Source organism: Chamaea fasciata, unplaced genomic scaffold (assembly GCF_029207755.1).
Source record: "Chamaea fasciata isolate MVZ Bird 193981 ecotype frontalis unplaced genomic scaffold, bChaFas1.0.hap1 SCAF_5, whole genome shotgun sequence".
Taxonomy (NCBI): Eukaryota; Metazoa; Chordata; class Aves; order Passeriformes; family Sylviidae; genus Chamaea; species Chamaea fasciata.
In genome coordinates, this window is record NW_027094090.1 from 50,595,461 (window position 1) to 50,621,114 (window position 25,654).

Consider the following 25,654-nt stretch of genomic DNA (forward strand, 5'->3'; position numbering starts at 1 on the left):
TATACATCGGACATACCTTGGGGTTTTAGATGCCTTACACTTGAAAATACTGTCTCAATTTAAAGACTGCAGCCAGATTTTTCTTGCACAACCCTTTATCTTTGTGATAATTAAGACAGAAAATATCACAGTTATCAGAAATTAAATAAGTTTGAATGGTTGAATGAATCTGTATTTTTACAATTCACAAGCGTTTGTAATTTCATGTGTTTTCTTTTACAAACTTTATAGGAATTGGAATATTTGCTGGAAAAACATAGTGTGCTAGAAATGGATTTCTTGAAGGAAAGAAAAGAAAAAGTGTTTCCACATCAAGATCATTACAAGACACTCCAGGTAATCTCTTCCTTGTATTTTCCTTGTTTTTCAGGAAGGTTTTGTATAGAACATCTTTATGTCCAACAAATATTCTTTTAGGCATCTGTGGGCCTGCTGCAAATCCTTTTGAATTTAAAAAATTTCTAAGGTTTTTAGATCAGAGTCTAATTTTTTAGATTAGCAGGAATGTAAGTTTAATTTCCCACTTGCCTAACTACATTTTTGTAACTCATTACAAAATGTAACTACATTTTGTAACTCACTCTTCCTTTTTGGGATCTATTTCATAAAACAGATGGAAAGAAAACCGCTTTGCTCAGTAGTTGTGTTTAAGAGCATGACGTAGCATGTTCTAGAGTGCTATGGCCAAATGTCTGTGCTGTCTTACCCAACTTCAATATGGAATAATTCATGCTGCATAATAAATATCTGTAAAATGTAATTAGATGATAGACAACGGAATTACAGTTGTTTCCATTGTGAAGGTTAACACCTTCCTTAAACTACATGTGTAAAGTTTTACATCCCAGACAAAATTTTCATTGAAGTTTTCAGTCATCTTGCAGTGTTAGAGCAAAGCAAGCTATGCATCTTGCGGCATTTCAGAAATTTGTGTCTGTAATTCAGCTTCACTTAATTTTTTTTGCTGCTGTGGATGATCTTTAATAGCTATTGCTTTTTTTTCCCATTTGTACTTAAAGGGTTGCTGTAATAATTTGAGTTCCTGACAGCAGTACATTCTGGAATTTACAGTAATATAATTATCTAATACTGGGGGGTTTTTTCTTTTTTTTTGTGTGTAACACTTTACTCAATGAAGGAAATGTTTGATTAACCTTGATATAAAAGGAAGTTTAACTTAAAACCCTCATGATTTATGGAGTACCATAGTGCTTAAAATTATTGGTTATCCTAAACAATAGAATGGGTGGATTTCATGTTAATACTTACTTCTGCTTGAAGAGCACTGTGAATTTGAATAGTGAAAATGCTACTGAGGTTTGAAACTATCAGTCTGTATCATAACTCATTGAGTTAGGTACTGCAGTTTTCAAAAATGGCAATAAAAGGGTCTTGAGTTAGGTACTGACATTTTCAAAAATGGCAATAAAAGGGTCATAACCTTTAACTTACTTTGTAGAAGTGCTCATGTGCTTCCTCTTGTTGTCTTCAGGATACAGCCAGAATCAAACCACAGAAGGAGAGTGAGTCATGCTTCTAAGAGCTGCCTGTTAAAGTTACTTTCATGAGACTTGAATTGTGGATGCCTTCTGTTACTACAGCTTTTAGTTTCTTTTGTCTTTCTCCTCTGGCTCCTGTACCACGAGGGTCACCACCTGTGGCCACACACTGAGTGGAGCTGGCAGCTCCCGAGGACAGATGTCTATCCCACTGGCTCTGCCTTTTACAGTAGAAGCAGCTGGTTATTAGTGCTGTTGACCTGAAAAGCTTTAAAGTAGACTGCAGTGATGCCTCTGGCACAGCTTTGGGAACTCTCAGGATGAGGTTTCCAATGGAAGCGATGCCAGCATCCAAAGCTGTAGGTGTGCGTTAATTCCTTTTAAATGAAATTGCTCTGTTAATGTTTGAGTAAAAAGTCTAAAACCAGTGCCTCAGGAGACTTTTCTAACTGCCTTTTACATGAACATGCACTGTTTCATACACCTTTATATTTACTAATTAACTGGCTTAAGGCACTTGTGACAGGGAATTCTCAAAAGCCACTCTAGATATAACAAAGCCAGTCAAGGTGAAGCCAACCTTTAACAAGGTGATATTTAGATAAAGCCCTTTTCTTTTTTGGAGAAGGTTCTTTCCTTAGTTCTGGGAGAAGATTTCACTGATCTTGGTCAACTAAGTCAGTAATCTATTTTTTTTCACATCTTTTCCTTTTGGTTTCTGCCTCAGTCAAGGGTGACAGTTATGTTACCACAGTTTTGTTCTCACCAAATTGCATCAATGACATATGCTTTAGGTTTTTTGATATAGAAAAACATAAATTGGAAAGGCAAGGTAGGAACATAAAAATATTTCTCTGAGCTGGGTTACCATTCTATTGAAGCAAGTTTTGTACTGGGCTGGTCACAAACTTTCTTCATCATAGGTGTGAAAAAAGCCTTAAACTGAATTTGGTAGTTATGAAAATTGAAGAATTGAAGGGTAGTGATAATCACTATTCCTAAGTATGGGAGGTGGAATTCCAAGTCTTTGGTACAGTGTTAAATTTAACCAATGGATGACAATAGAGTGTTGCCACATTTATCACTGTGTAAAACCAAAAGGTAAAAAGTTCTGTGTTTCATCTAAATAGGATTAGCTTTAAAAAAATCAAGATTGAATAGACCTTGTAGTATTTTCACATTCTTAACATTATTCCCATATGTAACTGCAGCAACCAGAGACAGTAAAGGGGCAGCAGTGGTTTCATAAACAGAATAAACAAATTGCTATTAACTAGTATTATAGAATTGTTTGGATATTTAATGCAGTGGTCTCTTTAAGATCTTGAATTCATATAAGCTAATAAAATTAGAGTTATGATTCCCGCATTCCTGCTTTAGTGTTTGTGCTATTTAAAAGGCAGAATAAAATAGTATATTTCTAACTTCTTTACTTGCAAGTTGGAACTGAGTTAAAATTGCTGTGGGAAGTGTAAATTTAGGGGGTTTGACTTGTGTGCAGTGTTGCAACCATAAAGTTGCAATCTTAGCCTTATAATTCCTTGCTTAGTTTAGACAGGAGAGAAACAGGTGAAAATGTATCTGATTTTTATGTTTTCTTGGTTGGTATGTCAGTTTTATATTTTTCCACTTTTTTTGATCAGAGTATATATATTCATCTCAACTTTTAACACTCCAGGTCTTCCTTAGGTGTGAGTTGCTACATATTTTTAAGTCATTTGAGATTAGTAACTCATACAAGGTTTTGAAGATAATGCAGATTTAGTGGTCACTTAATCCTAGAAATCTACAATTTTACTGCAGCCACATTGCAGTATGTCGTAGAAATAGGCAAAGGCTGCATTTTAAAACTACCAAACTCCAATTTGTACTACAATGAAAACCATCAATAGCAAAATTAACATTCCTGTTCAGCAGGTGATATTCTCCTGTTTGCAAATCAGTGAGGGAACACTTAATTTGAGAAGGAAAAGTAGGGCCTGGTTTCAACTGCTCTGAGCAGGAACTTAATTCTTTGGACAGATGGTTTAGCTGATAAGACCCCTGATGTTTGGTCTATCTACAGACAACTGATTTTGGTGATTCACTAAGAACTGGATCATATTTTTCTCTGCTATTTGTTTGATTTACCACACAGTCCTATTTGAAGAAGTGCTGCATTTCCACTGGAAAATTCTATTTGTGGTTATACACATTTTTTCCGATTATCATCCGTTTCTGGAAGTTAAGCAGGCTGTTTTTCTAAAGAACAATATAGTTTCTGTGGTGTGATCATTTTTGAAATAAATTTCTTTTTTGTCTTTTGACAGCAGACTTTTGCTCTTCCAACTTAACAAAGCTGTAGTTGTTATGAAAACACCAACAATTTTTTTTTTTTCGTTTGGAAACCAGTGTTTATGTTCCACTTTTCTTTAGGGAATATCTTTTAAAAAATATTTTAAAAGGGACTTATGTATGTATATTTTATGTAGCAGTATTACTGTTATTGCAAAGAATCGTGATTGGAAATGAATTGGTTGGAAGTGTGACTTCACTATACGTAACATTTTTGTGTGTAAGAAAGTGGGTCAGATAGGCTCCTTGTTTGAGTGGTGTTTCAGAAAGGCAGGAGAGGAAGATTATCCTGAGAAAAACATTCACAGAACAGTACAGAGTCATCAAAAGAAGTTCACTAGGACATGCAGTAATACTTAATTGGGATTAAAGGTAACAATAACCTAAATTCAGTCCTTGCTGGTGTTAGATGTTGTTTCATTTATGTATTTCCATGCCTGTTTATGTTTTGGGGAATTTTTCATTTGAATACCTGTACAAATGTCACATTTAAATTATACAGCTTCGAATTATGAGGAAAAGTCTTTAAATGCAGTTCTATGAAGATAGGAAATGGTAAACCTGAGATTTTGGGCCAGTTTGTTCCTTCTTGTCTCTGAGGGATGACTTTATTTTTACTTTGATTAATATTGCCTGTTGTTTTGGAAGTTTTTATATATGAGACCCATATATTACACAAATTCATATAAAATCAGCATGCATATTTGGTTGTGTCTGTCTCCTTGTTTTTGAAGTTAGTGCTTCCACTTCCCCTTTTATGTCAGAGTTTAGTGATCATCCATGCAGGCCTCCTGCTGCCTGTGCTTGACTTCCTGCATGTCCCTATGGACCATTCTTGAGTTTGGAGGAGATAATTCCTGAGCAGGAACCAGCTCTTTTGGAGCCTTCTCTCTAGGGTTGTGTCCCCTGTCCCAGGCAGACCCCAAAGAGGTCAAAGCCTTGTCCCTCCTGTCCAATGTTGTGGTCCTTGGTTTTCTTCTTCTGAACTCACCCTCTCATGGTCGCTGCAGTCAGGGCAGATCTTCACATCCTCAGAGAGTCCTTCCATGTTTTTAAGGCTCAGGTCCAACAGACTGCCTCATGGATTGCTCCTCAGCTGCCTGTGTTGCAGGGGGTGTTATTCATGTGCCCCAGGAATCTCCTAGATCACTGCATTGTCCCAGTGGCAGATTCTGGGGTTAGAAATGTTCCTCGTGAGGAGTCACATGAGGCTCCCTCCTGTTCTCTTGAGAAGGTCTCACCTGCCTCATCCCTCTGGAGAGTGTCTGGCACAGAAATTCCTGCTTTGCTGGACTGCCTGCTAAGTGTCCTGCCCCCCAAATCCTTCCCTGATCCCCTACCCCAAAACAGAGCTCCACACATTCCAGCTCCTCCCTCACACACAAGGCGACACCCTGTCATCGCCTGCCGGTCTTTCCTTCCAGGAGAGTGCATTTATGATCCTGGAAAAGGTGTTTTGCAGGAGGTTGGAAACAGGTCTTGGAGGTAGGTGGTTTTTATGGCTGGAGTACTAGAAAATGTATGTTTTCTTACAAAACTAATATATGACTTACATCCTGTTAAACACCATCTTCTAAGAAAATATTTAGGTTGGTTTTAGGTGCAGACATAGAGGAGACAGAATGTTAATAACAAAAAAAAAAATAGGTGTGAAAAAAAAGTTTATGTACTGTACCTGCAAACAAATTTATAAATGAGATTCCAGGAAATTTCACGGGTCACAGCAGGGTTTAAAATTATGGCATATGGAAAAAGGGGGAATTTCAGAAAAGACACTTTAACAGATAGCAGTGTATCTTTTTGCTGAACTGCTAAAGGTATTTATGGATATGGCAACAATCCTTTGCCCACCTCTTTTTCAAGTGAGGGCCAGATACCTCACGTTTATTTATTCACCTTTATTTTTTTTTTAATGTTACTCTCTGTACTCTTCTTTCAGACACTCATTTTTATTCAAAGTCTTTATTTGTTAATAATTTCAGAGCTATTTACATTTGGCCTCTTTCCCTCCTACCCTTGCCCCCCCCTCAGTTTTGATGTCTTCTTTCCTCTAAATTATATTTCCATCCATGAGGAAAAATAACTTTTTATTTGTATTATGGAAAGATTCTGCTCTTTTGCCTTATGTTTTCCTTTTAAACTTCAATTCTTTTATAAATTGTTTTGTTGTCTTTTTTCGGAATTATTAATTAGAAGAGTGGATGTAAGACTAAGCATTCTAATTTTGTTTTAAAAATATACCTCTCTTATGCTGTTGTGCTGTTATTTAACAGCTTTGAGATGTCTGACTTGCCTTATAATCTGATACTCAGTTACAGTCATAGGGCATGCGAAGCATTTATTTTTTTACACTTATGTGCCTCCTTCTCCTCCCTGATTTTCAAAATATTCAAAAAATCGTGCTAAAATAACCTTCATTTTCTTAGTGTGCAAGGAGGTACTAGCAAAACAGGGGTTTTTTAACCAAGTTTTGTGTCCTGACTGCTTTTTACATGTCCTGATCTGTTTTATGCCAGTGCATCCTGGATTTATTTGAGTGCATTTACTGATTTGTGTTCAGTGTGTTACAAGTTGGTCACACCTACTGCACGTCTTCGTTTGCACATTCACAGTGAGTGCATTGAGAGGGATTGATCTTTTACTTTTTCCTGCTTAATATGAAAATTCTACTTAAGAAGGTTGTGAAATGCCCAGATATATTTAGCATCTGATTGCTTGGACTTCTTTACCACCAGTCTTGTCTCAACAAGATTTTCACATCCAGGTTTTTCTAGCTTTTGTAGGAGTAGTATCTTGTTGGATTTTTAAGGGGATAATGAAAATGTGCAACATTTATCTGAAAAGAAACCTGTGTAGAAAGGAACTTAGGTAACTGTATTGCTACGACAATGCTTCAGACCAGTTATCTGTTACATAAATAATATTTAATAGAGATTGAAAAAGTTAGTTTAAAGGTGTAGCAGGTTAATGAGCAATAAAGTTTTCAGCTATCTGCAGCTATTCATAGTTTATTAATGAACTGTGAACCAGACGAGATGATTTAACAGTTAAAGGGAAATGTTGCAATACTTGTAGGACAGTTACCAGCTACTTGGCATGCACCACCTTAAAAAAATGGGGAACGGTGCCAAAGCATCTCCGTGTCCCTGGGTCCACTCCAGTCCTGTTTGTGTTCAGTGTAAGGCATCTGAGACAGGGTAATTATTGTGAGTACCTGAGCATTACTCACCACCAAAATATTAAAACTTAGCCAATGTTAGCCAAAATTAGTCAATACTTTAAAAAGAATTTGTACTTCCTGTTTATACACTTGGAGGCGTAAGATGCACAGCAAATATCAGGATGAAGTTTTGGGGAGAGATTTGAAAGATTGTCCCTTCATTGCCCTCTACCTGTTAAATCATCTTATTTAGTTTATAATTCATTAATGAACTATGAATGACTGCAGAGTGCAGCTTAATGCATCACTGAAACTTTTACTGCTTAATCAACCTGCTACACCTTTACATTTACTTTTTCAATCTGTATTAAATATTATTTATAAATTGTGTACACTTGGTGTTGAAACACAGTTTACTTGTATTTCTAAACCCAGCTAAAATGTATAATTTTCCAAGGATTAAGCAAATTTATTTGTATAAATGTATTCTAATCTTAACTAATTCACACCCTGGAAGTTATTACATAGCCAAGAAACTCTTGTGATTTACATATCAAAGTTGAATTTTTTCACCCCTTCTCAGTAACCTTGGTAACTACCTTATTAATTATGCCTTTACTTCTTTTTTTTATTTGAGTGAACTGCCAAAATGCTAATATGTAGGCAAAGTGTCAACAAATAACTAATATTTTAAACTACTGCGAAGGTGTGTAACAGGTCACTTCAGTATAACTCCTGATATTGAGAAAGCAGTTCCAGAGATAAAGTTACTTTACTGTTTCTGCTCTTAAATAAATACATTTTGCTGCTGAGACTTGTATAAGGTTTTTTCCTCATTAAAGGCTTAAAAGGTCCAGAAGAGCGTGTGACATTTAAAATAATCATGTACTTAAACTACTGAGAACTTTTCTACTATTCTTGGTGAAAGTTTTGTCACTGAAAGAAAGGTGATATTAATGAAAACTGGAACATCTGTTCTTAAACTTGGAGGAAATTGAGATAAAACAGATTTTCCCAGTTCTATTCAATTCCTTAAAAATAAACCAATTACTTGAATGTATTGATAAACACATGGAGTGTTTTGGTTTTGGATATGCATTACAAATTAAAGCATTCTCAGGCAAATAATTGGTTAGAATGATCAACATTAATTTCCAGAAATGAATACCATAATGACAAAATGAAATAATAGGTCTGAATAATGCTTAAAAAATAACCTAAGGTGTTGCAATAAAGGACTGAGAGAAATTCTGAATTTCTTCAGTTATTTTAATATTTCTTTAATTTTAAGAATAATTTCTGCCAGTAAGTGTGTGCTTAATGTACTTCTCTTTATGTAGGGAGAAAGTAAAGTTTTTGTGCTAGGTTTTCAAAGGGCTGACTTTGTCTGACTTTAGAGATAAATAAGAAGTGAATGTGTCATTGAAAAGTGAATTTCCATTGACCTGCTGGGCAGGGAATCTGCAATAAGTCTTGATAACTTCAGGGAAGCTCGGAAGGAAAACACAGTTTGAGCTCATAAGCAGTAAAGAATGGAAAATGTTCTGAAGCTCCCTCATATTCAAACTTTATAACTGGAAAGGTACTTTTTATGCTTGAAGAGCCTTCTTGTTAGTGATAAGCAGAAAAGGAGATCCATTTCCATCTTTTTGAGCAAAACCTATTTCCAGACAGTGTGTGATACCTGCTTTTGTGAAAATACTTCGTGAAATACTTCTGTAAAATACTTTGTTTAAAAGAGTAAATAAAACAAAGGGAAAAAAAACAAACAACAAACAAACTGAGAAAGGTTAGTAGAGGGGGCAATTCCAGGGTTTCATACGGAGTGTGATTACATCTTTGCCCCTATGGAGTTCCATTACATGCACAGAATCCCCACTGGGAAAACAGCTGCGTTCAGTTGGGCTGGTGAGGAGTTCCCTGAGTCCCTGGGACTTGGACTTGCTGCTTGTAAAGACGCATCTCAACTCTGTGTCACTTTAACATATTCAGTGGTGTTGTTTTAAGATTGATTAGTCCTAGATATCCTATACTGATATTTTCTATAAATGTGGTGGCAGTGGTCAACTGAGGAAAATTTATTCAGGGCTTTAAGGAATTCAGCCAAAAATGCAGTGGACATCTCCCATGCAGGAGGACTTCTCCCATGCAGGAAGAAAGGGGATATTTTAGCTAACAAAGACTACAGGAATAGTCTAAAGACATCTCATGTTGTGCATATTTTCATTAGAATGGGGGTCTAGTGGCACTTGCCCTCTTGCTTACATCAGATTTGTTTGTCTTTACTTTCACATTCTTTTGAGAGATGATTATCTGTTAAATAAAAATAGCAGCTCTTTGAGGCGTGTTGCAACTCCTGTGACAATATTTTATTAACTTTCAACACAGTCCCCTTCTGTCACCACCAATTAAATTATCTTATCCTGGACCAATCACTGACATAGCTGATAAGTCTTCCACTGCACAACAGAAACTCAGCAGTATTTATTAAGGAAGAGTAAAATTTTTATTCATTTTTATGATATTTTGTATTTTTTGACTGGTGCTGCACTACTTTACATTTTTAAATGTGGCCTCCAGTCCTTTAAATACCTTTACATATGCTTAATAAATCTGCATACATCCAGTTGAGAAGGGTATATTCCAGCAGGATTTGCTTTCCCTTTTTGCAAACACTTTTAGCCAAGAGCCTTACTGTAAGCAGTGTTTGTGCCCCTCTGAAGAGGGGAGCTGCTCAGAACAAGAACGTGTCTTAATCATGATTTTTCTCATCTGGGTAAGCCAATTTGTGGGAGGTCTGACGTAGTGTAAAATACCGAGAAGTTTCAGACCAAGCTAAAACACAGCTCAAGCTTTCTGTCAAATTCAGTCCTAATGCTACAGCCTTTAAAAATGTATTTACATTTTAATTTCTCACATACAACAAAGGAAGAGTGAGCTTGTTTTTGTCTCCTTGCCAGCTGGCTGGGAGAAAGGAACTGAGGGACTTCAAAAGGGGCAGTATTTGTATGGTCTGGGTTTGTAGAGTTAGAGGAAAGAATATTTGTGTCCAAATTGGAATCCCTCTGCTTCTCCCTCTCACACTTTCAGCAACAAAAGGGTTCTTACTGGGGATGAAAGGTTTTGGCTGCTGTGGGTTATTTGGTGGGGTTTTTTGGTTTTGGGGTTTTTTTGGAAGGGAGAGGAGGAGATTGCCTTTTTGTTTTTAACTGCAGCATATTGAATAGATTAAAGAGGGAGCTGTGGAATCACTGTTGTTCAAAATAAAAAATTCAAATACGAGAATCATGGTTTTAATGTCAATGGAGGGAAAGACAGAGTGAGGGGTGGAAGAAAGTGAGGGGTGTTCTAGAAACAATGTGAAGGCAACAAGGAAATTGTATGGAGAGTGAACGAGTGTCAGTTACAGTAATGGGAAAGTCAGTCCCTGCCTCATATTTATGCTTTTATCAGAATATTTCTTTCAATTTTGTTTAGTGTTAATATCATCAAGATGCAGAAGTAAATGGAGTGTATAAAAGTGTCAAGAATCTTGAGTTGTATTACTGTGCAGACTACATTTTGAAAAGCACAGGTATATGTCTATTTTTGTTATTTTCACTGTAACTTTAGAATTCTGAATAATTTTCTGTTAAATCCATATGTTTTTTGTGGTCATTAGTAATACATTTTAAAAATAGATTAGTTGACATAGCTTAATGATCTGTAATTTTTAAAATTTAATAGGTCTGTGTTGTTGAAATCACAGTTTAATTTAAAAAAACCCCAAACAAAAAGCCAACCAAACAAACAAAAAAAACACCACCAACAACAATAAAAAAATTAAAACCCAACATAACTTTTAGTTACTTCTTAGTAACTTAAAGTGGCATCAATCATTGCTGACTCTTACTGAATGTTACATCTGATGTTTTCTGGCTTAGAAAAAAAAATAAAAGATTTTGACTTTGGTTTTTGTGATTTTAGTGAGACTGCTTTGCTTTGAGGAAGATTTATCTTTTTTTTTTTTTTTTTTAAGAGATTGGTTAGATTTTCCACTTTTCCCACATCCTCAAACATAATTTTTCTCCTCTGGCGTATCTAGTTTTGCTGTTAGTTCAGTACAATCAGTGTTTCACGGTAACTAAAATAGAGAAATTAATACATGTATGTTGTAGTTTACACCTGGGATTGCTCTTTAGATGCCCAGGTTTATATATCTAGGCTCCAAAGTATAAGGGGGTTTTGTGGGGAGGTCGGGATGTTGTTTGTTTGTTGAAAATACTGTAGAATTGGAACTGCATTGATGTCAGGCAATTTGATGTTGTCAGGATGTTGTCATTGTCTTTGCTAATCAAGCCCAAGTTCTTTAACATATTCTTGGGAATTAAATACTGTCATTTTGATTTGTCCATCTTATGTGTTGCTTGTAAAAGAGCAAAGCAAGACTTTCTTTCTCCTCCCACATGTGAGTTTAACATCTATTTGTAAGAAGTGGGGGTTTAGTCACCTCAGAGGTGGGAGGTGGTGAAAGAAATAACCCAAAGCAGGCTCTCACGCATCAACCAGCACAACAATTGGCTGGATTCTGAGCACCCATGCCAAATGTGCACATACAAATGCACGGTGTCTGGGAAGCAAGCAGAGCCAGAGCTTCACCAGCTCAGCAAAAAGGAATGGGAGAGAAGAGGTGTCGTTTCTAAAAATGAGCAACTCCAGGCCACAGAGCTCAGGAGTGATGAGAGAGTTGGATGTTGCTATGAGTGTTCTGCGTAACTCAGAGACGGGGGGAAGCCACTGATTATTGGAAAGAGACAAGAAGGATGATGGATGGATGGATGGATCCAGGCACACCAGACTCTTGGTCTTTGGGAAAATCATGGCAACCGTTTCTGGGCACAAGGTGAATCAAATCTGAACGAGGTGATTGGAAATGGCCAACATGGATTTACCAAAAGACATATGATACCTGACCACCCTGATTGCCTTCTGCGATGAAGCTCCCAGATTTTGAATGAGAGGATTGCAGTGTACATTGATAGTCTGGAGAAGAGAAGGCTTAGAGGAAGCATTGTAGCAGAGGCCAATACCCACAAAAGTTGTCAGAAAAATGGAGCCAGGCAGGTTCTGCAGAGGTGTGTTGCAGGAAATGGTGATAGACAGAAACATGGGAAGTTGTAACTTGTTATAAGGAAAAAGGTATTTTATGGTGAAGATAAGCATTGGGATGTCTTAGCTAGCGAGGTTGTGAAATCCCCATCTTCAGAGTTTTTCAAGATCTCACTGGATAAGGATCTGAACAATCTGGTTTAAATTCAGTGTTGATCTTGCTTTCAGCTGGAGGTTAAGCTAGATGACCTCCAGAGGTTCCTTCCAACCTGAATGATTGTGTGATTTTGTGATTTAATACTTTGGTCATAAACTGAGAAAAATAAATAGTCTACTCCCAGTCACTAAAGTTATAATTCCAATCCAGGGGATATTCCCCAGGCTGAAGGATTTGGAATATTTTACTCCAATCTGGCCTACCTCATTGCCACTTAAGGGCAGGGTCAGGAATGCCTGAACCAAAAATCTGATTAATGCAGTATTTGAAATTGTATACTAGTGAAAATATCAGTTACTGTAAATCTAAATAATTGTTGTATGGAATATAACATTTTTGGCGGTTTTCACCATATCTGCCATGTTAGAATAGGAGCTTGTACTATGAAACCTATCCATGTTCAGTGTGAGGTTTTACAGGAAGCAAAATAGAGTTCAGAATGTAGAGCTGCATTACTAGTTCCTAAGATACACAGGACGTGAGAAGGACTCCTTATAAAATCTGTGTATCTGTGATTTGGAGACCTTTTTCTGGACTGTGGGAGATGTTTCCTTTCAGCTGGAATTTTTCTGAGGTTAGGCAAAAATCCCTTTCTTTCAAAATCCATAGCAGTATCTTAAAATAAATGAGCCCTAGTTAGTTCTCATGTTTTCTTTATATACTTCTTTGTTTTCTCTGGTAGAGGTGTAACTTCTGTCTCTTTAGATTTTTTTTCCCCCTTCATGCTATTTTTGACTTTTTCAGGAAGTAAAACAAAGAACCAACAAGTTTATTTTGAAGTTTACAGCTTGATAGCAGTTCTCTGATGGAGGAAAATGTTGGGACTTCGGTTGCAGATGATGTTTACATTCTGGTCTGGACATTATGGTCTAACTGACAAGTGTTTGATTTTATTTCATACCCCTCTTTTATCTGAAACAAGAAGGTTAAGAGAAGTTTTTCATGCAGATCTTCAGCTAAGAAAGAATTTGAAAGGCTGTATTGTCATCTTCTTCAGTGTCTGTTTTTCTTGGTATTTACTTTATCCCAAACTCTTGGATTGGATGCTCAGTTTCCCAGGATGGTTACTGGTTATTTTATTTTCTGATCTAAATTCTTGTTAGTTTTTTAATGAAACAAATACAGCAACTTGATGCAAAGATGGATACTTGTGTCTCTGGTTGTCCAGTGAATTCTCTGAGTTTTGTTCAACTTGCTCGTCCTCCCTTGCCTTCAGGAAACCAGCAAACAAAAATGCATTTGTAGCCTGGAATGAGCATGGCAACCATTTTTGTTGATGATGCTTTGCTTGTACATTGATGGGAAAATAGCTGTTGATCAGTTAGTTTTCATATAGTACGTCTGCTTTGGAATGCTTTTAGTGTTCTAAAATTTATTTACAAATCAGAAAAGGAGTCAAGATTGAAAGAAGAGATAAGTACATCAACATTGTTTGCTCCTGGAGTTTTAATTAAAGAGGCAGCCAAAGAAAATAGTACAAATACTGAAAATGAAAAGGAGATTGAAATGTAAAGATGTAACTTTTCTTTCTGTTTATTTTATGCTAAGTATGATTGTTTATGCTATAATGAAACTTAATTTCTATACTTCTAAAACAAGGAAGAAAACAATTAGGTTTTTATTACATTGGAAAAAATTCAAAGATATGTTAATCTTACATCTTGACATAAAATTAATAGAGTATTTGCATATAATGATGTTCTTTTTTATATATTCTAGCAGTAAATTTTGGAAAGTTTTTATTCATGCTTAAGTGAAATTTGTTCCTGCATGCTTGAGTTTCTTTGTAGTCACCTTGGGTTTTTAAATATCCATGAAATGACTGAAGGTATCCTCTAGGAATGTGCTGTGAACATCATTATGTGTTACGAATACTACAACACTATGAAAATTCAATGTACATACTTTCAATTAGTTACATTTCTAAAGCAAATATTGATTACATCTCAAAGGTTAACAGAGCTGCAGATGGAAATGTTACCGATTTTTGGCACTGTAGTGGTTTGAAAGCAAAACAAATGAGAGGCTCCAAGTCAGAAATACAATTTAATTGGAAGAAAGGAAGAAAAAGTAAAATAAAATAGATGCAAAAATACAAAAGACCTCTGACAGAGTTAGAATACAACCTGAGCAGGGTGATGGAAGCAATCCAGACGAGGTGGTCTTCCTGAAGCAGTGATCCTGTAGAAAGGTCTGGTAGCTCTGTTCCTCTGGGAATCCAGTGGATATGGGCCCCCTGTACTGTCCCAAACCCCAGATCATATCCAGGTGAGAATGCTTGGTTCCTTCCCGTGGGCGGAGCATCTCACAATGGGATGATGAGTCATGCAGTGGGTCCTTGATGGCCCATTAAACAGAGATAGCTCCCGAAGGGAGTTAGCTATGAGTCATGGGCAAGCATTGATGGGCCATTAATAGAAGATAGCCCAGAGGGAGGGGGTCTGGGAAAACACTGCCCCACCTGGATTCAACAGTTCATGAAGATAGTGATAGAATACTTTGTGCACATCCTATACTACAACCCAGGACAGGCACATAAGGTATCTCTAGTTAAATTTTGTTGATATAAATTGTAGGTTTGGTTACTGTTAGTTTTGACATTTGACATTTCATATGTTTGAAACTGGTAATAAAAGGTTGTATCCAGAATAAATATTGGAAAACAACATGTGTGCTATAGTGAACTGTATGCAATGGGTCCTTTGGAAGAGCTCACCTGTGAAAAAAATATGCAGCACTCCGTTGTTTGCTTTGTAAGATCTTTTTTAGTACTTTCTGTGGAAACGTTTTGAGAAAACCCGAGTAGCCTTAATACCTAGTGTATTAGGACTTGGTAAAAACAATTACAGAATCAACTGGGCTGGCAAAAACCTTGATCATCAAGTCCAGCCTATGACCTAACATCACCTTACCAACTCAACTGAGTGCCACATCCAGTCTTTCTTCAGACATCTCCAGGGACAGTGACTCCACCACCTCCCTGGGCAGCCCATTCCAGAACCTGACTCTGTTCTTTTTGTATCATCCCTTCAGGTATTTATATGTATTGATAACATCCCCCTGAGCCTTCTCTTCTCCAGACTTAACAGCTCGCTCAGTCTCTATGTGAAGGATGATCCAAACCCATTCTCATCTTTGTGTCCTTTTGTTGGTCTCTCCCCAGTAATGTCCATGTGGTTTTTTCTACTGGGCAGCCCAGAACAGGCACAGTACTCCAGGAATGGCCCTAACAGTGCTGAGTGGAGGGGTAGGATCACCTCTCATGACCTGGGGGCAATATTTAGCCTAGTGCAGTCCAGGATTGTTGGCCTCACGTTCAGCATCCTGTCCACTGGGACACACTGCCACCTTTTGGGCATTGAGCCAATTTTAAATCCACCTCACTTTCAGCTTCTCCTGACCACACTTAGGCAGCATCTCCATGACCGTTTTAGAGAAGCGTCAAAAGCCAGCAGTAACTAAAATACCCATGAGTTACCAATACTTTTTCCAGCAAAAATCCAAAACATAGCCCCCTACAGTGAAAAACTTCACTCTCCCAGGAAAAATCGTCACAATTACCTTCCCAGGTACTGAGTTGGGACTGCCTAGCCTGTATGTAGCTCCTTGTGGTTTTTTGTCATTTCTTGAAGATAGGGATGACATTTACTACCTCCAGTTCTCAGACACTCCTTGGGGTCATTGTGATCAGCCCACAGCACAGATATTGAGCAGACCCTCACAATTATACCTGCCAGCTCCCTCAGCACTTGTGGGTTTATCCTGTCAGGCATCATGGACTTAAATATGTCCAGCTTGCTTAAGTATTTCCTAGCATGATCCTCTTTCCCTAAGCCATCCTTTTTCCAGACCCTTGCAATGTGCAGATCAGTCTCCTATCTGTAGAAAGAAGGAAAACTCTCCTAGTGTAGTTTTTTCAGACATATGTATATGTACCATGAGGTGTACTGCAGTAAAGAACTACAAAAATACAGATATATTTTTAAATACATGCACTGTGTAAAGCTGTGTTGAGTTTTTTTAACTGGCATTAGTATCAGTAGCTGTTGATGACAGCTGGCAACCCTTTTCAAATTAATATTTTATTCTTTATGGAAAAGGGTGGAATTTAATTTGATCTGAAGACTTATGCTTTTGAGATAAGAGACATGAAAATATCCTAATGAAGCTCAGAATTCCTTTCATTCTTACCGTGTTGTTTAATGGAAATGTTCTCTCGTCAGTTTCCCTGCCATTGTCCTCCTGTTCACTCCCTTCTTCCTTGCTTCCTCTTGCCGTCCTGTCCCACCATTTTGATTATGTGGGGAATAGGAAAGTATCCAGGACATAAGTTGCCCTGGCACATTTGTAGCCTCACACCAAAGGAGTAACTATCTGTTTAATATTTTAAAAACCTCAAGGCAGCCAGAGAAGGCTTCCTGAGTCAAGCATAGGTGCTATTTTCCATATCGTGCAGTTCTGGTCGCAAAATGTGCATTTATACTAACAACACTTCAGCTTTAGCACTTCTTTTTATTGTTTAATGTCCTCTTCAGTGGAGGGTCTTTGTGTGCACATCCTGTAGGGGAAAAAAAAGAGCAGATGTAAACAAATATAAATTGTTCTTCACAAAACATTAATGTCGTTAATGTGACAGGGTAGAGAGATCCTTGTTATACACTGCAAATACTCCGAGAGTGGTGTGGAAACTGTAATTATGTTTCAGTTTGGGGCATGTACAGGCTCTTCCATACTATTTCCTTTGCGTAGCTTTTCACATTTAATCAGTCATAATATTCCCAACAGGCTGCTCTGTTCACACTCACTCAACTCTGGCTCAACTCATTTCTAACTCAGCAGGAAATGTCCTCACCACCACGATGTTAGGCAGTTGCTTGTGAAAGTTTGTTTGCTACCTCACTTCATTATTCACCTCAAAGTCTTCCATTGTAATGCACCAGGTATAAATGATATTTACTTGTATGAAATAAATCACAGTGTCTCTTTGCTTCCTGTGGTGAGCTAAAGGTGGTGCATAATGTGGGGATTTTGGTTATCTTGGGATATCTGAAATCTTTCTCTTCTCCCTATATTTTTTCTTTAGGTTCTTAGCTGTATCTTTCACTAGGATGTTGATGATAGGACCTAAGTGAAAATACTTTGCTAGAGACCTGGAGTTGTTCCTGTGTCTTAATTTTGTAGAGCTCACATTTTTACTTCACATTGAGCAGAAATAGTGACCAATCTCTATTTTATACACAATAGCACACTCTAGTGTGTATATTAATTAGCCATTATTCTGATAATGACTGATTCTCATCATATTTACCTCAATTTCTCATTGATTTAGTTCTGTTGCGTTCAGTATTACTATTTTTTTCTCTGTACTTGGATGAATTGAAGGAAATATTTATATCTCCAAATAAGAACTTACCAGTTTCCTAACAGAATCATTTTGATGCTAAATGTTTGTACTTTTTTTAAATGATGCTCTCAAAGAAAAGTTGATTTTATGGAGACAAAAATCTCAGTGCAATGGAGTCCGCTATGAAGAGTTTTAATGACGTAACTGTGTAAAGCAAAGCTGCATAAGATGGATTTGAAATTTGTCTTATACTTCAGTTACCTGCAGGGAACTATAGTTTGCCTTTTTGCATGAGTACAGAAATGAAGAGGGAAGAGAGTGCATTACTTTCTGAGATCTGGCTCAGACTGGCAGGTACCTCTGAAGGTACCACAGCCTTAGAGAAGACAGGCAGCCAGCAGCAGCTCAGATAACTGCCTTGAATATTTCCTACAGGAATAGAAAACTCTTTACAGGTGTTACAGGAATGCTTTGGTGTCCATGCTTCAACTTGTGTTACCAGTTCACATTTAGGACGTGACCTTGAACAAATCACTGGTTCTGAAAAACTTGAGAAACTTATTGTAAGAGGACAAATGGCATTTTTTTGCTCTGTGCTTTGCTTTGCCTGGTAATGTGAGTGAGAGGCACTGTGCTTTCTACCAGAATGGAATATCTTACTTCCTCAGTCAAAACAATTGGGTTTTTTTAACCTGTATAATATCAGAATTGGAATTATTTGTGTTGTTAGTGATACATGATTGCATCACAGTAGGATTAAAATTATGTACCCACGTGTTGTGTGTTGGTGTCTGATGTAGTGTTTAATGTACACAGCAAAATATTTCCATCTTCAATTCTTCTTCTATTAGCAGTTGTTCTTGCTGGGCTTCACAAAACCCCTTGGTTTTATTAAAGTAAATCCAAATATCTCATTATGTTTGGGCCAGAGGTAAGAGGATTGCGTAGGTGTAGCTTCCTACTTTTTGCTAAGATGACTCTTTCAGGAGACAGGAATTGACTGACAGAGCAGAAATCTCTAGTTAAATACAGTTCCAGACAGATTAATTAATTTTAATGGTCTTACAGGCTTTGTTAGACACTAGGTTTTGCTTATTCCGAAGCATAGATTTGTATTAATTTCAACTTTATTGTGACCCAAAAAGTAAAAAATTATATAGTGTAAGTTGTGTATGCAACCGCATACTGCAAAGGAACATTTGTGATTAATGTGTTTCTGCTTTCTGCACCAAGAAAATCCAATAATTTGAATCCAAGATGATTTAAAGCAATTACATCCTGCCATAGGAGCTGATACAAGAACAGATCTGGAAGCAAAGAACAAGGAGGGAGGGAATATTTTTCATCTTCTTACTAATTGGTGATTGGAAAAAGTGATGCTGCTCATTGATAAGTGGGAAATGCTGGTGAGAATCCAATGAGGTGTTCACATTGTAGACTTAGCAAACTATTAGGTGAAGGAAAAAAGTGCTAGAATGTTTCTCTCCATGTTCCTTTTACGTAACTGTGCAGAAAATAAGTAGAGAACAATGCAGCTTTGTTTTAAAAATCTATTTAGGATTTCTTTTGCAAGAATAATTTCCCAGGAATCATAAGAATAATACAAAAAGTAAAAGAGGAGCCACGTAATGAGTAGGAGAAGGGTGTGCATTTCTGAGGAAATTCAATGTGATACTACTTCATCTCAACACTTTTATTGATAAAGGCAGTAAATAACATTTACCAAGAAGGTGATTTGGAAGTTCTGCCATCCACAGGCATACCAAGAAACAAAGAAAGTTCTAAAAAAAAATAAAAATTGGAGAACCATTTAGAATCATCTGGGGTCCATAAAGGAAAAATTAAAAAAATTAAAAAAAGTTTAATACTGGGACCTATTTGAATTTAGTGTGTATATATACACACACGCACACACACACATTCATATATATTATATATATCACACCTAAAGGATCAAGCGGTGTGCATTTCTTCATGAAAGATACCAAAAATGAGGAAAATAATTGCTATTTATTTGTTTATTTATTTATTCTCCTAATTCTTACGTCAGGTGCCTATGTTGTAGATAATGTTTTCTGTATTTTTGTACAGGAAAAGCATAAGCAGGAATTAGAAGACATGAGAAAAGCTGGACATGAAGCCTTAATTATTATTGTTGAAGAATTCAAGGTAAATGAGTTGCCAAGCTAACACAGTTTCCAAATGGTGTTATTGTAATAGTGGATAGGATGACTGCCTGCCATGCACAATTATTAGTACTGCTTGTGCTGATTGCTCAACCTCTCTCACTGTCTTTTCTGTTGCTTTCAATTTAGATTGTTTGGTCTGAAATTTTGCATGGCATGTTTTCCCAGTCTGCACTTTGGAAAACTTCAGATAAAGTTGGTTAGCCACTTTCAGTAAGGAAACTTAATACCAGAACAACCCCAAAATTCTCAGTCAGTTGTGGTAAATTTTGGGTTGGATTGTTTATCACAAATCCACATTTTGGACCTCTTCAGTCTCCAGAGCTGCCCTTGCAGGAAAGCAGCATCACAGAGCAGTTCAGCAGGTTTTTATCTACACAGCACTAAAGAAGGGAGTTACGGATGAAATAAAGATGAATCTGTAGTTCTTCTTTCATGCTGTTTTAGTTCTTGTCAGCTTGGAGAGTGAAAGAACTGGATGTTACCATGGAGCATAAATCTGTGTCTTTTGTTCTGTTACGGAAACTATTAAGAAACGCACAAAGGACAAAATCAAGTTAGGAGGAGTTAGAATCAAGTTAGAAGGAGAAGGAGAATTCGTATTAGACTTAAAATGGATCTGGCAGGAGGAAAACTGATAATGGGAAATGGAAATGAAGACTGGTTTTGAAAATGAAAAGGGAAACTTAAAACCTGGTAGGCAACTCTGAGCTGAGAACACAAATCTGACAATGTAGTTAGTGAAGAGGAATTTCAGATTTTAACTGTTTGGTAAAAGTACTTTGTAACCAAAAAATGATCCGGCATGGAGGGCAGGAAAATTTAGTGCTGGGCTTGGCAGTGCTGGCTTAGAGGTTGGACTGGATGATTTTAGAGATAATTTCCTATATTAATGATTTTATGATAATAAGAAAGCCTTTTTAATAATTTTGTTAATAAATGTTAGTAGAGTTCTAGCTAATATTGAAACTGTCTCTCTGTAGAAATATGTCTGTCTCCATCAATATGACTTATACAAATTTCATCCTGAACCTATCCAGAAAAGATTTTCAAAATTTTCCATTCCTGAAAAAACTAACACATGGCCACTGGTGGTGTCCCAGTGGGGTGTCTCCATGCCTCCCTCATTTCACTTCTGGAGGAGAATTATTGTGCTTCTTTGAGGACCCCTTTGCCTTAGAAATTCTCAAAAGGGAGTTTTATTTGGAGTGTGCACCTTTGGGTGTGCCATTGAACATCTTCAATGGCAGCATTTTTAGTTTCAGTTTTGTTCTAGATATGTGTAAAATATCTCTGGCTGTTCCTGTGAGAACTTACATTTTGAAAAAACTTGTGAGCTTTTGGTAATTGCTGCACTTATTTTCCTTCTTTTTAGCAATGAAAGTGTAAGCGAATTATGAAATCCAACAATTTTATACTATTTAATGGAAGTTTTGAATGTTTTTTAGGTGTAATTTTTCACTATTTTATTTGATTCGTGTGAACTAAAGGAGAGGTCTGCATGGGTTATATTGGCCCTTTAAAGGAATAATTTCTTTTTGTGTAGTTGGGTAAAGGGATACATTTATGTGGCATAATCACTTTTGAAAGCTATTTTACCAGTCAGCAGCAGCTGGGCAGATCTGATATGCCTTCTGGAAAATAAGTTTATGTTTATCAGTTTCAGTGATTTGGCACAAAAGATCAGGGAGTTAATTGAGCCTTGTGTTTCTAACCAATGTTTATATTTAGTGCATTATTTCTCATTGCATGTTTATATTCAGGTTACATAAAGTCACTCTTTAATACCAGGGAACCATGACATGAATATACCTCGTACAAGCCTTCCTGTTGCCTTGTGTGGTTAGTTGAACACTGATGAGGAATAATATCAGATATGCCAACCTCTGAGTAAATTACTGTAATCAACCCTGTCTGCAAACATGAGGTGACTTATTCATCAGGGTAGCAAGAAAAATCAAAAAGAATTGCTAAGTTAAAAAAAACCCAAGCATGTTTTGGCTGGTTGTTTATACTTTAATACCTTTCTTGTAACCCTTTGCCATGTTCTTTAAATAAAAAAGTAACACTGAATCATCAGGGAATTCAGTGAAGGCAAAAACTGTTCTGTAGCTTTGTTTGAGAAAATGATCTCATGGATTCTTTTAAAATGTTAATTCATTGTTAGTATTTCAATATGGAACAGGGCTAAGATTTTTTTTTCTTAAGTGAATGAGTCAAATGTTGTTAAACATTTAACACTATAAACATACCCAACATTGGTTGTTTAAGGATACGTTGTAAAAATATGAGCAGTTCATCCTTAACCCCAGGAAATAATCCCCAGGAAATAATCCCCAGAATTCCTCAAACCCCAAATCCTGTCACTTAGGTACTGAAACCTTAAGTGGAACAACAGTGGAAGAAAGTTGACTGACTTGTCTTGTCTGTATTCCTGGCATAGAAAAGTGTCATTGTTGATGTATTTTTGAATGTGCCTTCCTTTTGGTTTACAAAGGAAACGAGAGTTTCCATTTCGCGGCTTCTGTGTACAAGGCTGCCAAGTTGGTAACCAGAAAATCAGTTTTCTTCCATTCAGAGCTAATTCCATTCCTTGCAGATGTACTGCAGCAGACCTCTGTTACTGTTGATGTATCTTCCTTAAATGGCTTAAACTTCCTTCTAGTCCCTTTCCTGTATTTTGGGGACTTACTTGTTGTAGAAGGGACAGTATTTCTCCACATGGATCTTTCACTAGTGTGGTATCCTTGGGCAGACCAGGTACTCAAGTTTGAGGCCAAATTCCCTCAATTCCTACTCCTGACTGGTCCTTCTTAATATGGCAGCAGTGCTGAAAATGCAGCTTACACAAGAAGTCAAACATTGAACAACTTATTTTCAAGGACCTGGATATAGCAAAGCCCTTAGAACTAAATTCAGTTGTCTTTGGAATGTTCACTTGTTGAATGTATTGGGAAATCCATTAATAGAGACCATTAGGTGCTTTATAGCACAAACCCTCAAAAGCCTTGGCCTTTGTTAAGCATCTCACATTCTAATCTTCCTTACAACAAATAAACCATCCACAACATTGTCACGAAATTTGTATTAAAAAACCACAAGAAAGCAAATTAAAAATTAACTCAGTGTTCTATGTAGGCCAAGTTTCCCCTTCACATGTTTACCTAATTTTATTTAATTTCTGTCTTTCATGTCATTGTTGTTTTAAACTTTTATCCCTGGTAATTAACCATGGTAAAGAAAAGTAAATGTAGATTTTGGAAGTTACGCTTGTGGGATCACATCACATCTTCAGATATTTACCACAAGCAACATAAGAATTTCTCCTGTGCTTAGTCAAGCTTTTGTTCTGAAATTGTGACAGTTCTGCAAACAGATGAGTTAATAGTTTTAATCTGTTTTATTTCTCATCATATAAGATATCCTCTAATGTAAGCTTTAAAGAATATGAGGTTACAGGCAGGTGTATTTATTTGATGGGTTTTGTTTCCTTAGATTATTTTATGCAATTAATAAAAGACAATCTGCATGAATCAGATGTCTTCCATTTACAGAAATGAACTTCAAGGTGCAAAGTTCTTCCCAGCTCTTGCTGCAGTAAGAGTTTTGTCCTTCATGTTTCAATGTAAGGTGGTGGGGTTTTTTTCAGATTTTCAGAATGTAAGAACAGACATATTTTCCAAGTATGGGGTATGTGGGGGCCATCAGATTTTCTTTCAAAAATCTTTGTGTCAATAATACACCTCTGAACTGAAAAGTTACCCTCTAATAAACAAAGGAAATTTTAAAGGATTTCATTACAAAAGAAGTTAATCTAGAATCAGGATATCTTTTTTTAGACATAGTTTATCCCTAGTGAGAGAAAGCTCTGAAATGTGGCCAGTTCTCAGCTCTTTAAAACATCAGCTTAGCTTATTAAGTTTCCAAGTTGACATCCTGGCTCAGAAAGGCCTGACACATGAATAAGAGGAGAAATCCAAAATTTTTGCAAGGGCTTGTATTTCATTTCCAACTTCTTTGCTTGTTCATGTGCAAGTCACACTAGAATTCAAGTGATCCTCGAATAAAAAACAACTTTTTTTTTTTTTTTTTTTTTTTCTCATGGAGAAATGATGGCTGGAAAAGGAGAGATTCCTTGGGATTTTACAGTATAAGAAAAGTTCGGTTCAACAGTGATGCTACTGTGGAAGTCTCTCTACAGAATTCCGATAAAAGGAAGGTGCAATCATGTCTCATGCTTTCAGAGATCTGGCTATCAAAAATATTTTATCATTGATTAAATGGCTTTTACCTTTTGAAAGCAATTATAAAAATTGAAAGGAATCTCTTCCTCCCCTTCTAGTAACAATGAATTTTGTGTGTGCTTCTGACTATAGAAAAATACATTAAATTCTGTTAAATATTATAAAAATAGGAAGGTTAATAGAAAATTAAAAGAGAGTTTGCAGTTTGTTTCTGGCAGGAGTCTGTGAGAACAGTGTTTTGTGGAAAATAAATCCTTTACACTTCCATACCAGTAAAACTGAGCTATCTAGATAAACCCAGCATGGTATGCATACTGTAAGTTGTTGATCCTTACTGGTATGGATCAAAACAGTTTCAACCCTAAACAGCTGAATATAAAACTGTATTTTTTATATCACTGCAAAAAATACATTAGCCCTTTGTGGTATTTAACCCCCCTTATTCCATAGTACCTAATGGGACATGTTCCCAATCATGAAAACGTGCAGTATTTTGGGCTAAAGTGGGTAAATTGAATTCTTTTGAAAAGATTTTCAGAATTCCTTTAAATAGTTTTATTTGTATCATCTCTGTCTTAGCTAATAGCTGAATTAAAACACAACTTATCAAATATTGTGTTTTATTAAGTAAACATATCTTTTCCATGGGTCAGGAAAGAGTTTGCATTGTGTCCTTTGCTCTGTTTTATCATTCAGTAATTGGTTAATTGCATTTCACCCTTATATTAAGTAGTGGAAAGTAATTAAATGGTGGAGACAGGATGCTGAATTAGATGAATCATTGTCTAATGCTATAAAGCATAAAAATTCTATTAGTACTATTGCAGTATTTAATACAGTTCATATGTTTGAAGCAATGTGGTAACTTCTCATTAGTAATTTTTATTTTTGAAGATGACTTGTTTTGGTCATCCTGACTCAGCAATTTTGAAGTAAAAAGGTTTGATGTACTGGCATCCATTTAGCTACTTAAAGAAGCCAATTATGCTTGAGCAGGATGTTCTTTTGGATTGACTAAGGCTTTTGATACAGTGCTTTTAAGAAACATTCTAAAACATAACCCAGCAAATTGTACACCGTGATTTGTATTTCATACTGCTGTTACACATGAGTAGGTTTAGCATTTTCAAACAATGCTTCTGGGAAGCCTGTTGTTTTGCATGGGTCAGAATTGCTTTTAAATTTTTTTTTAGAAGAGATTGGTGAGGATAATTACATTTGCTTCGTGTTTTCTGTTGCCTTTATTCCAAATAGCTTTTTTCCTATAATAAAAAGGGGGGGTTGAAAGAAAGGGGTTTGACAATTTGTTACTCTTAGGGAATTTGGGAAGAACTGGGGGTAACAATATGTATTTTGGTTGTTTAATTCCAAGAGGGTTTCTCATAAATTCTAGCTGCTGGCTTTACAACAAATTCTGTTTAGGCAAGTAGCTGTGGCTCTATTGCCAGTAGAATGAACACGTTATGCACTAGGGCCGTGCAAATAAGTTTGTATTAAAAATGGGCTGGCATGTCTGTGTTACACTTCTGGCAAAACCATAGTTATTGCACTTCTGCCTTTTTAAGTATGAGAATAAATGTTA

At 36.5% G+C, this 25,654-nt stretch overlaps 1 protein-coding gene across 5 annotated transcripts in view; it reads left to right on the forward strand.

Annotated features, from left to right (window-relative positions):
• The window catches only part of CCDC91 (coiled-coil domain containing 91), a 121,030-nt gene that overhangs the window by 39,029 nt on the left and 56,347 nt on the right, over positions 1-25,654 (forward strand). For 4 of the 5 annotated variants that reach the window (XM_066183631.1, XM_066183633.1, XM_066183632.1 and 1 more), the window contains 2 exons: positions 232-336; positions 19,734-19,811. In XM_066183631.1, the coding sequence (XP_066039728.1) occupies positions 232-336; positions 19,734-19,811 (183 nt within the window). The remainder of the gene's footprint in view (positions 1-231; positions 337-19,733; positions 19,812-25,654) is intronic. The other variant, XM_066183634.1, reaches the window with a different exon arrangement.